The following is a 13,510-nucleotide window of genomic DNA, read 5'->3' as shown; positions in this document are numbered from 1 at the left end:
TGGTTGTTTCAGCCAGTAATTGCATTTAATCGCCAAAGCAGCTGCAGTGGAATTTTTTTTTTCCTTTTTAAGTAAGGTCATCATTTTAATTTTCTTTCTGGAAGAATTATGGCTTCACTCAATGAAATGCAGCATTTTCAAATAAAACAAAAAAACCCACCCACCTAATTTCCCTAAACACCAAATGTAACTGATGTGATTAGACGATAACTAAGCACTTTATTCATTTATCTAGTTATTTTTAAATATTTTTTTCTTCCTTTTCCCAGCATTGTTTGTTTGTTGGTTTGTTTTTTTTCAGGGTGGGGTGGGGAGGAACTAAAAATCTTGAGCCATTGTCAGAAAGCTCACATTACATAAAACAGTTGGATAAAGGTTTTTCTCTCATTCTTATTTCACCATCACCTACCATAAAAGAACGCTCAGCACAAACTTTGATCAAATACTTGGTGTCCTTTTATATTATAAACAGCCAGGTTCCTTTTCACCCCTGCTGAAATTGTTTACCTTTTATTTTTTTCCTGTTTGCTGATCTTAAATGCTGAATTTCTTCTCCCTTCCATCTTTTGCTTTCCTCTTCTTCCCCGATGTTTTATTTTTCATCCACCCACAGACTTTTTAGATGTGTGCTGTACAAAACCAGACCGAAGTGACACTGAGGTAAATGCTTTCATCCACCGTTGAACTGCCTTGGTTATGACACAAGTTTTGTTTTCTGTTCACTAGAATGTTATGGAACAGTTCAACCCAGGACTGAGGAATTTAATAAATCTGGGGAAGAATTATGAAAAAGCTGTTAATGGTAAGTCTTCTAGGTGCTAACTTTAGAATGTTTAACTTTTATTTAAATATTGTATATGAGGGTTGTGTATAAGTTTAATTTCAAGGTTGAGCTTTGTGTGTGTAATGAGAAAAAAAAATTGCTTTAATTAGAAAAAATTAAAAATAAAAACCAACCAAACCAAAAAACTAGAAGTGCAAATACCCAAACATATGTATTACCCTCTCTTTTTTCTTTTTTTTTTTCCTATTTTTCCTGTCCTGCAGAAGCTGCATCCGAAACACTTAGGCATAGAGCTACTGCAAAATAAACTGAACATGAAGTGTAAATAACCCACATTAGAATAAGAATATAAATGAAATAAAAACCAAAGTTACATAAATTAGATGTTACCTTTTTTCCCCTGGAGATATCTTCCAGAGATATTTCACATTCTTAGATCTGTTCCTGCTCACCTATACACGTCGCTACCTAAGTAACCCTGTGAACAGAACAACTTGAATGAGTAAGAGTTTCAGGAGCGGATTAATTATTTTTTTTCTTAGCCATACTAAACCTGATGGCATCTCTTTAATAGAGTCAAAATTGGAATTAATAAATTTGAATGTAAGGACACAGTTTCTCAAACTTTTCATAATGTCCCTGTTTACTTTCATTATTGACTTTGCAGAATCTAAGTCTGGGTTTCCAAGACTGGGCTTCAGATTCCCAGGGCTTACATTGTAGGAAGAACCCGTTGGAGCTTGCTCCATTTCCCCTTCACAGACCTGCTGAGCTGCTTGAGACCATATTAAAGCCATGTAAAATCTCTCATTTTGCCTCATGCCAGTCTGTGGCACATATTTCCCCTACACGTAACCGAGTACTCTGAGAAATGTGATACTGCAGAAGCAGTGCATAGCCAAATAGACATTGAAATTTCTCTTCATGCAAATTTTAGAACAGGCTTGAGACAAATATAAAACCAAAGCCTGCTGGGGATGAAAATAGGGAAATGTTGACTGACTTGCAGTAATGCCTAACCTGATGGATTAACATTGTGGGTACCTAATACCTAACCATAGGATTACAGGTAGTACTAGGAGTAATTACAAGTGGGTTTTTTTGGCTGAAAGATTTCTGTACCAGTTTCTGAGGCTTCCACTTCTACTGTTGATACGTTACATTGTGCCCCTTCTCTTTTAATTCAATTTGTCATCAGTAATTCGCAATATAACTGCACAGCAACACCGGAGAGACTGCTGGGTATTGTGTTCTAGCAAGTTTGCCTTTTAAGACTGGCTGATAAAGCATATCTGGCATGAATGCTTAATTTCAAATGAATAAATGTTTACACTGTTGCAATAGCTGTTGAGAAACTACATTAAAGTAATATTTAGGCTCTCATAAATTGTTACTCTTTTCTCCATAAATTCTGAGTGGTATAAATAGATCTGTAACGAGGAGTAAACACTTTGTTGCTAAACAAATACTTTGCAGCTTTCCAAACAAGTCAGAGTAGGCTGATTAAGAATGTACAATCTACAAGAACTTTTCATTTGTTTATAATGTGTTTGTATACCTTTTGAGGATAAAAGGTCAAAACTCCATCTCTGCAGTAATTCACTAGCTCTAGTACTGCCAAAGAGATTATACGGCTGGAGTTCTTGATTTAGCTTGATTAGCACAGGAGAAATCACACATTTTCTTTCTTTTTTAGTGCCTGTATTAGGATAAAAGATTGACTTGGGGCTATTGGGAAAAAACATGAGATAGGAAGAGTTGGTATGGCATAAAATCATTGCATATGGGTGGCATACTGCTCAATCAGTAGCACCAGTATAGTTCTGCTCAGAAAGCTTGAATGTAGAGCGCCTATGAGATAAAGCTTAGGCAGAAATTACTGTTGTTTAATGCAGCAGGGCCTCAAAAAGAATCTTTGTTTCATTTGGAAGAGTTTCAGGCTTCTCAGTGAACATACTGTCACGTAACCAAAGATGGTGCCTTTGCTAATAAAAATATTAACATACAGACCTAAATACTGTAATTAGGAATTGCCATCTCCCCCCCGAGAAAAAAGTATTCTGAAGTCAACAGTGAGAGTCTGCTTGGCTTCCACTTTAGGCTAAAAATGTACTACTATGAATTAATTATGAAGACTTAGTGAAAAAATTTTCACTGCCTTTTACAATAAGACCTTGCCAGTTTGTCCTTGTATTTCTTTTCTTTGTGGTGTGCAGATCAGATCTGGATCCTGTGAAGATGCAGGGCAACTGTTGTGTGGTGTAGACCTACTACATGTGTAAAATGTTTTTCGCTGCTGGCCTCCCTGCAGTTTGAATCTTGATGTTTCCGCGTTCATTCCAGCAAAACTGGCTTTACTGTTTAAATCAGCTATAACCAGGAAATGATTAACTGAGGATAACTGAAACCTCAGTGATGTATATTAAGAGCTTATTGGTTCCTGTAAAGATGGAATTGGGCTATAAACAATAAAAGGGGGGAACTGTCCAGGGAGGGGTGTGAAGATGAGCATCCAGATGTTAAGTAGGGTCTGTCTTTTTGGTTGGGAATGTTAAACCTTCAGGTTTCTTTTTAAACAGCATATGCGTCTGTTGTCTGAGGTTTTTATTGCTTAAAGTACTTGGAACACAGATTTCTCTGCCATCCTGGATTCAGCCATGAAGATAAAAGTAGGCACTTTCCTGGACTGTCAAAATAACTCCGTGCAGAAATTGTATATATCAATGCTAACTTTCCATGTCTGTCCAAGAAACCAGAAACTCAGTAAATTGCTGAACAAAGTAATTTATCATAATCTCGGGAACACTGATGATATGCTGAAAACAGAGGAAAGAATGCCAAATGAGTTATCTCCATAACCTTAACATCATCTTTCAGAGACTTAATTTTTCAAGTTTTAGCATTTAAGGCCTAAAATTTCCTTAAAGTGGCAAAGTTGGTGTTTATGTGTAGGATCCTCCCATTTCAATGTATTGTTCTGACAAGCAATCTTATTTGTCATTGCAGTATATGATGACTGTACAGTGTTATCCATAACGGTTATTTGTAGGAATGGCTGTATCAGATGTATTCAACCTTTCACATTTCGCTTTTCTTTTAAATATATCACATCTGGCAAACTGTATTTCATCATAGCTTTTTTTGAAGCGAGTTACCCTTTCAGCTAGCTTAAACAGTATATGATGATTTGCTTTTGAAGGGCTCCATGTCTTCTTGCTGCAACTGCAGGTCCATTGTATCAGGGCCAGTAGCCAGTTCTCGGAGCAGTGCTCTGGCTGGCCAGTTCAGCCCAGAGACCTTGGCATTTCCAGTGCATCTGGGATTGCATTTTGCCTCCTTTCCAACAGCTTTATCTACACCAAGGAATTTTGTTATGTCCTGACCAGTGGCTTATGGCTAAAGCTACTCACTGGACACTGCTCCTGGATATGCATGAAAGTTGGAATGAAATTACAGGCTGAATCTTCATTAATGTGTTCTGTCTTTGTCACCAGGTTTCACAAATCGGCAGGCAGAGCAGGCACTTGTGTAACTTTGATAGCAGGATTTCCTTATTGCCATATACTCCTCTCCAACTATGTGCCCTGGATTATTAAATTTAAATAGGATCATAGATGAATGAAAATGGAGAAGACTTTGATTATTTCTTTAATACTTTTTTTTTCCTTTTTCCACTGTAAGCTATGGTAGTGGCTGGAAGAGCATATTATGATAGCCTTGCAAAGATTGGGGATATAGCAGCTGATTCTCCAGTTTCTAAAGAACTAGGTAAGTGAAATATCATTTTTTTTAAAAAGAAATTACTTCAAAATATAAACTTTATTTTTGGTTTCCTGCTGGCAGTTCACAGAACTAATGTGAAGTAGAAGGGGATCAGAAAAAGTGTGTTCTCCTAAATAATGCACAGATGGAAGGGATTAGATTCCTTTAAGGCATATTATTTCTTAAGACACTTACAATGTTTTGACAAAATTACTTTTTTTTTTTACTTTTGTGAATAAATTTCTGCTTATGCATTCAAAAGCATGTACTTTAAGTTCACAATTCAAAAATAAATATGGAAAAATGTGTAGCTTGATTTTTAATACAGAGATGAATTTTGAAATTTTCTGCAACAGAATATGGGGATGAGGAGTCGTAGTGTATGGCAGTTCTAAACTACAACAATTTTCTGGATGAGTTCCATTGTGAAGACTTTAGCTCTGCTTCACTATTTCTGATCAAGTATATCACTGAAAGCTCTCAGATACGTGATGCTTATTTTCTAGTCAACCTTTTGAAAGAGAAACTGTAGAGTCAGAGATGTAGTACATTTAGATTCATGTAAAATTAATCCACGTTCTGTACTTCCCTGAAAATAATTTGAGAATTTTCGGAAGATCGCCGTCAGCACTCCATTTCGTACTCCTTTGGCTAGCATTGAAAGGATACTGCTCAATCTATAAAAGTGAAGTTGTCATAGAAGTATTTGAAATGTTAGAATCTTTTGTCAGAAATATCACTACAAAACAAAGAAGCAGAAACCATACTGTAATGAGGAAACATTTGTTGAAAGCCTTTATTTGCTTTTTGACAAAAATAACTTGATGAAGTGTCCCTGAACTCTAGATTATGGGCAATGTAGAACTCTTTCAGTGGTGTGACAGGCATCTGCTCCTGTAACTCGTAATAATATGTTAATTCAGCTGATTAAAAAGGATATTTTTAGTCATTTTTTTTCTTAATGGTTCCGTTGAAGCAGAATTGAGGGGAAAGACTCTTCTTCAGTGGTGGCTGCTGGTTTCTAGGTGCCTGCATAGGTTTTATGAGTTGTTTTGAACCCACTTTTGTGTGAGTGCTAACATTCTGTGTTCCAAGTTGGGAGCGGCAGAACAGCAAACAGTACAGAGCAAACAGTCCTGATGTGGTGCTTTCTGTATTTGCTTTGTGGGCTGTTTACAGACAGCAGAGTTGCTGCTTTCAAACTATAGAACAAAAGTATGAGAAAGTTAAAAGTAATAAGCATGCAGAGTCTTACAAAAATATCAGCAAATGCATCATTACAATTTTTGCAATCAAGCAGTTGGTCAAAAGCGTGGAAGAAGTCTGTTTATTGAATTTTGTGTGACTGTGGGATATGTCTGGTTGTTTGAAAATGTTGTCTTTAAGTAGTCTTCAGCTGAAATCTGAAAATAACTGTCTTTTCCTATTATTGGGGAATTTTGATTGAAAAAATAGTTTTGTTTAACTAAGAATTCTTCCCTGCAATTATAAACCTTTTTCTAGATATACCATATTGAGAAAACATGGCCTTTGTCAAGGTCAGACCTCTAACACTGCTTTCTGTTCATCTTGTACTTAACTTGTTGCTGCAGAAAACATTTTCTGAAGGCAAACGGCAACTGTGGTTTTGTTTCAGCATACTCTCTGATAGAATACTTACTGTGGAAATAAGGAACGTCAGTGAATGTTGGAAAAGGAGGGATAATGTGCTTAGGAGTCTGAGAGATTTGCATTTTGAAAAACTGACCTGTTTAGCAAAGACATATGATATACCCCGGATGTCTCTAAAAGTTTCTTTGCTTAAAAAGAAAAAAAAATTACTCTACCTTTTAGTATTTTAAAAATATTAAGATGCGTGCTGAGCAGTATCAGATGTAGAAGGACTAGATCAAACTTTGCTGTGATTTGCTCGTCTGTGGACCCTGTTAACCCGAGTGGGGTTGCTGTAGGCACAACCCACTGGGATTCTCTCCTGTGTAAGTTCCTTTAGACTTGCCAGAAGACGTGGTATTGGCCACTAACAGCTCTCTCACACATAATACTTCTGCTGTCTTTGCCAAAAAAGAGGTCAGTAGCCATCAGGTAAGTTTTGTGATACGCCTGTGAACGGCTTTTCTGGGATGTGTTCTCCTGAGCATCAGTGAGCTGCCACACCAGCTTGTTTTGGAAGAGCAGCAGTCTGAAGGGGACTGCCAAAGAGACAGAGAGGAGCAATTTCCATAATCTTGTGTACGCATTATCTGTATTCAAATCTGATGTTCAGCATATTTCTGTAACATCTTACTTTCCTTTCGTTCAGAATTATATTATAAGGCTTCTTCCCGTGTCCTGTATTAACCAAAATCAATAGCAACATTCCCACAGATGTCGATAGAGAATCATTATACTTTTAATATTTCAGACCTTATTCTGGCTCTTCCAATGAATTAGATAAACTGACAATGAGCAAATTCGAATGAGTTTTGGAATACAGTAATATTTGAGCACAAATCGAGGTACTGTGGTCTGAATTTTCAGTGTTTAGGTCTTAAAACAACCAGAAAATGTAAATGTTTCTATTAGAGGAAAAAAAAAATTGAAACATCCAAACTAAATGTTCAAATTAATGCTTGAAATTAACCTGTTTAAAAACAAACAAGTCTCTGCGCCCCCATGGCTTACCAACTTAATCACCATCAGGACAATTGGCTTATGGATGGCAGGACTTCATGGTAGTCAGAAATCCACGGTGCTGGCCTTTTACCTCACTGTGTTATCTACAGCAGAAATGAAGGCAAAGCCTATCTGCCAATTAATTATCTTTGACGCATCTTAAATGCGCACACCTCTTCCCTTGGCTTTGTGTTTCACCCATCAGCCATGAGGTACTTTTTGGCTGTAAAAGAAGGTGTTAGAACAAGATTACCCCCTTTCTTCCTTTCTCTGATAGATAGCATACCAAGCTGTAACTTTTGCAGATACAGTTCGTATTAAAATCAGTTTTCTGAATAATGAACAGGGAAATGAGGTAGGAACTGAAGTTTCACGTCTTTCCTGTAGCAACTTCACCTTTAGTAGTGGCCGATGAAAAATAATGTATTACTGTAAATTCAGTCGTGTTGCATTACAATTCTTACACTTTTATGAAAGGACTGCAAGGCTCATATGGCTAAAACACAATATTCTTTAGTTTATGAAGAATCTTTACTGGAATATTGCACTGAGTCATTTTACAGTACAACCTTAAACCTGTTGGGTGACCTAGAGCATATTTACTGCCAAGTGTGATGTAAAGATTTGTATCAAAAACAGTCTTTCCTTCTCATAAGGAAATGGGCTTCCTGTAATGAGGCAGTAAAATGGATGCCAACCCCATGGCAGGGTAAGAAACAGAACTAGAAAAGAGGGATGAAAATACTTGAAGTAGAGGGTAAAATGCATAGAGGGCAGAGAAGTGGGGCAAAAAATAAAGTAAAATGCCAGAAGAGACTCTTCTGTTTAATGAAATTGGAGCGGAAAAAGGAAACAAGAGAATTAAATGGAAATCTGGATATTCCAGCTGATTCAGAGTTTTTGTATTACCTATCTGTGGCTTTTAAGTCTGGTTGAAGCTCTCTGAATTATTTGAATACAGAATACCTTAATATGAGTAAGTTGAGGAAGTAGAATAATATACTGCATTCATAATGTGATCCTTACGAATAAGGGATAAGTTGATTTAGGTCAACATTTATTCTAATTTTTTATTTCCTTTCATTTTTAAGCTTGTAGTCCCTCAGACTTGGCTATGAGCATTTAGGAACATAACCTGAATTTATGTTGTAAAAGTTATTCTGCAATTTGGAATTTGCATATCTTTTTCCTAGACATCTTTTGGAAATCACAGTAGGAAGAAAGGATGGGAAACAAGGAACTGTGCATTTAACAATGTTCAGATTTCATGCTATTCAAATTTCAGCATACCACATTAGCACAATAAAATTTTGTGCTTCAGTAACTCACTAAAAATAATGTCATGTAGATATTACACCACTGGTATAGTGTTAAAATAGTAACTTTCATGATGTGTTGCTAAACTTTGCCTTGCCCAAAATAAGGGTTTATGGGGCTTTGCCAATTTTTAGTGCTTGTAATTTTAATAAACGCTTTTAACATAGGCTGTCTTTGTAGCCTTCGCTTGCTCAAGGAATCAGGAAGTTATTTACTCCTTACTCATTGAATGCTACTTCTCGTATCTTCCCAGCAATCCTCTTTAACACCTGCCAGTTATTGTAGCTACAACTCACTTATTATCTTGTGGGTGTAAAGTCCCAGTTTGCTTGTTGTGTGGCAACAGGATCTATAGCAGTCACCCACAATTATGTTGTGGGTCTGTATCTAGAGCTTATTGCTCAAGAACGAGTAAGTGTAAACCATTCCTTGTCAAGCTATAAAAACCCAGACTGTAAGAAAAATGTTACATTGCATGGTCTTGACCAGTGGAACTAAATTGCAGGAGTTCAGCATGTTAAAAGGGAAATTGGAGGAGACAGAATCGCTTCCCTATATAAGACTGATTGTTTAAAGATTACTGTTTCACAGGCTTATTTTTTCATAGTCTCATTCTCTTAAAACTTATCTTAAACAGGTATGCAAAAGCTTGTGCTCATCTACAGTCTGAAATGTAAGAATTTGGAAAAAATGGGTTACTTTCAGGAGACATTTTCTGGTTAAAAACCACTACAGGTAATCTAGAGATGCACTATTGGACTAAGAGATTTCTCTGTGTTGTGGTAGTCATAAGATGTGGAGAGGTGGGGAGAGGAAAAAACCCCTAACTACCTCTAATGGTGCACATAGTAAGTGAAATTCTTTTCTGATGGAGGATGAGCCCTGAACTTGATATTCATCTTTCTTCATCACACAAAAGAAAGGATGTTCTTAGCGTCTAAAAAGACAGTATTTCAACATACTCATGAAACGCAGGTTTGTTTATAAAGTTGTGTAGTTTTAAAGGTCTCCACATCATTGTCATGCTTTATCAAATAGAAAATCTCACTTGTGAAAGTAATACACACAGTAATTTAGTAATTACAGTAATAGTACGATATGGGTAACCAGGGGCAGGGGATCACTGTATGCATGGTTCCTTTTTTTTGAGAGCCCTTACACTTTGCTGCAGTTAGCCAAATGTCCAGTTACTGGGGTAACTGCGTATTAGTTTGAGAGTCAGGGTTGATAAACCCTTGGTCAGTTAAAAGAATAAGCTAATGACTAGTGAGCAGGCCGCAATTTATCCAATAGCTGGCATTTCTTAGGATCTGTACGAGTAAGCTCTTAAGTCAGAGCTCTTGAGTAACATCTAACAGGATCATAGAGATCCTTTGGTAACTGCTTTCTGGCTTTTTTTAAAAGCAAACTAACAATTAACTATTTGATAGGAATTTGCATTTTATACTAATGTAATTAGTGTGAAGTTCAATCTATAGAGAATTCTGTCTGCCTTTTTTTCAGTGATAACCGCTTCATTTTATGTTTGCAACTAAGAGAAACCCTGTGGACTTTTCTCTCTCTGTCCTCATTTCTATTTGCAGAAATTAGATATTTTCTACATCAGAAAGTGTGAGCTTTAAGTGGCCAACTTATATAGAAAAAATCCTTGGAATGGAATTGGAAAATTCTTATTTTGCTAAAAAGAACATAGTCCTTGCTGAAAAATTTCTGACTGGACTGTAATGTAAGGCAATACCATTTTTTAAACACTGTTGCAAGTAGGGACATGGTGTAGTGGCAGACTTAGTGGGGCTGGATTGATGGTTGGGTTTGATGATGTAAAGGACTTTTCCAACTGAGACCATTCTGTGATTCTAAGTATTCCACTCAAAACTACTTCCTTCCTCAATTAGTAAGCAAAATTGCCACGTGAGTGGGTACTTTTCAAAGTTATAGCTCTCTCTTGCTACTTCTCTGATACAGCACTTAAGTATCACTATCCCTATTGAGAAAGCCAAGCAGAAAAAGAGAAAATTCAGTTTTATTGGATGAATGCAGCTAGCTGTATTTCAATTGAAAGGGGAAAAAAGGGCAGGGGGAGATGGAGTAACTGGGTTGCTAAATTGACCCTTTCAGCTGGAATCTTGTTTCACTTGTCTTAGCAAGATGAGACCCTTCCCTTCACCTAAAGAGATCTGTCACCTTGTCCCAGCTTACTGCAGCACTGTCCTCTTTTCTCTAGTATCTGTTTCTCATCTTCTCTAGTTCTCTAGTTCTGCTTTTGGAGATTATGTTGGATAGAAGGCAAGAGAAGTGTGCCAGCAACTGCAGAACCCCTTTAGCACCTCATCTGGTGGAAACTTCTGGGAAACTAGCTTAGAGGCTGCAGCTTTTCCTATGGAGCGTTAATAAAATACCCTTCTACTCTATTTATAATGAAATTGCATTGAAAGAAGCCACTGCAGTCTTTTCTTATAAAAGGAAAGTACACACAGAGCTACCTTGAAAAAGACATGCAAAGTAGTGTTTTTTCAGGAGTGAGGTTTTGCATCTTTTAATTTTATAACAACATTCTGACTTTGTGCTATTAGACCTCCAATCTGCGATAAGAAAGCTAGGAGGTGAGCCAGCCTTTCTAGATGTATTTCTACTGATGTAGTAACTGGATTAGTGGAATTTTCCTGCCATTTATAGTTCTGTTATTCAAGGTCATTTATAAGGTTAAAGCAACCCAAACGATCATATTGACAACTTTTTTTTTTCTCCACAGTCAGTACTGTGACTTTTGCTGTTCAGTATCCTGCATATAAACTTTTGATAAAAGTCTGCTGGAAGAAAGAAAAACTTCAGTCTAAAATTCTGAAATATGAACAACTTAATCTAATCTAATGCAGTGCCTGACCACCCATTGCAGAGCTATTGGAAGCTGTATCCATCCAACACTTAGAGTGCACAGCCTGAGATTTCTCAGGGTGGTTAAGTTAGCAGTCCATAGGTAGCACTGGGAGTGCTGTTCTCTGTGATGTGTGGTTGTAGTGATACTGTGTTACAGCTGTGACACCAATGTGCGTGTCTTTGCGCATGTAAGCACACCTACGTGTGTGCAATGACTCTGGAGTTTAGCACAGAACAGCCATAATGATACATGTGGCTACACACCCTTGAGGGAAAAATTTGATATTCAGGGCACTTACAGTGAGTGTGTACTTACTTGATATTTTCATGCTGTGCCTCAAAGGCCTGAGAAAATAGGGTTAATATCATGAAGAGCATCCTTAAATATTTTCTGACTCTATTGGAACAGTTACATTTCACATGAGTCTCACAGATAGCAAAGACGTCTTTCATCTTGTAGTGGAAAGGGTGCCCTGAGCGTCACCTGTGTGTGCATGCAGTGGTTTCTAGATTGTGGCTACTGCCTGTATAGAAGAGAGTCATTTGGGAGTGTGAGAACTGGCATCCCATGTGCACGCTGGGTCAGTGCTCCCCAGCAGCTCTGAACCCACCCAGACATAGTGTGAGCACAAGGTGATGGGACAGCAAGCAGGAGGACGCCGTTATCTCTCTGCTGATGCTCAGCAGTCCCAGTTCTCCTCTGCCACCCCCAGGTATGGCTGTTGGCAAAGAAACAAGGCTGAGAGCCTGTGTAGAGAAAATACACTCAGTTGTCCTCTCAGTGAGAGAAATGGAAAATAAATGACAACATTGTGAAGAAAATGACACGTGTAACTACCTTGTAAATCTTTTAAGAGAAGGTCTAACTGTATTTTGTGTGTACAGTCAGCTCTTCTTGATGGCAGTTCCAGAGTGCTGTAATAAAAATTGCAGTGATTCCTTGCATTTTATTGAATTTCATGTAACATTTACAATGATAACTTAAAAAATGTATCTTCTCTAGTGCTGGAAACCCATAAAGAACTTCAGGTTGTGCTGATTAGCGTGATTTGTTTGTTCCAGTCCTGCTGAGAAACGGAGATTAGCTCTGTGGTATTATCTTCCCTAACTAATCTGCCTAAAACCAGCAGGGCTTCCTACAGACAAGCTCAGGCTTGTGCTTGTATTGTAACTTATTTTCTTTGCACCTGACTTGGGTAAGCATTACAAGTTGCTTGTTGAACAGCATTGCAGCACAAGTATGAAAAGCTATTGTATGTAAGGCTTTCAAGGCCCCATGAAAGATCAGTCTCTGACATACATACCTCAATATATTGCGGTTTTATATGTTTGGGTAAAGAAGACTGCTGCAGGCATTTTTATTATATATATTAGTAATGGAGTAACAGGTGGAGAAGCAAGTTTGCCATTTTCCATGCATTATTTATGTGGCATGTGCTTTTCGTTTCCTTTTCTTAACATTAAAATTTAGTTACTATGCTTCCCAATCATCGGAAACAAGATGAATATTTCATGTTCATTAACATCAGTTCAATGATGTAGTAGGTTTAAAAAATTCTAATCTCTGATTATTTCATTTTTTTTGACTATGAGATCAAAACAGCCTGAGAGAGAAAAGGACATTAGACTAGCAGACTAAACATCACTAGAACTGTAATAAAGTCACATTTCTCTTTAAAATATCGTGTAAGCTAATATTTTTGTTCTGTTTAAAATTGTAAAATAGGAGCATCACACAAAGAACAAACTCAGTGTAACTGGAAATTGTAATGGCCGTGATAATCTCCTAAGAATTCACTCTTGTAAAGTCTTACATGGGAATAGCTAATTTATGAACAGTTCATTGCCTACTTTATAGCATGGTATGAATTTTGCAGTACTTCTTAAAATCACTTGTGTCAAGCTGAAAGAATTTGGTGTTAATTTTAAAGTATATTTAAAAAGCAAGTTGATCTTTGGGCTTAACTGAACATGGTTTTTTTTTATAAACAGTCATAGACTTTTGGGGTTATAAAGAGCTGAGGAGTTCTTTGTATCTTTTAATACTTACATATTCCAAAGTTTTAAAGAAAAATCATAATTTTAATTCAAGTAATTTGAATTGTGTTTTATGTATTG

The 13,510-nt window shown here is 37.0% G+C and overlaps 1 protein-coding gene across 1 annotated transcript in view; it reads left to right on the top strand.

The window, feature by feature from the left end:
• Positions 1-730: 730 nt before the first annotated feature.
• Positions 731-13,510, top strand: part of BAIAP2L1 (BAI1-associated protein 2-like 1) — a 31,553-nt gene continuing 18,773 nt past the window's right edge. The window contains exons 1-2 of the mRNA XM_010182558.1: positions 731-802; positions 4,466-4,552. Of these exons, the coding sequence (XP_010180860.1) occupies positions 733-802; positions 4,466-4,552 (157 nt within the window). The 5' untranslated portion in view covers positions 731-732. The remainder of the gene's footprint in view (positions 803-4,465; positions 4,553-13,510) is intronic.

The sequence above is a fragment of the Mesitornis unicolor genome, unplaced genomic scaffold (genome assembly GCF_000695765.1).
Source record: "Mesitornis unicolor isolate BGI_N332 unplaced genomic scaffold, ASM69576v1 scaffold28040, whole genome shotgun sequence".
Classification (NCBI taxonomy): domain Eukaryota; kingdom Metazoa; phylum Chordata; class Aves; order Mesitornithiformes; family Mesitornithidae; genus Mesitornis; species Mesitornis unicolor.
Note: the sequence above shows the minus strand (reverse complement) of the source record. Positions and strands in the feature narration are given on the sequence as shown.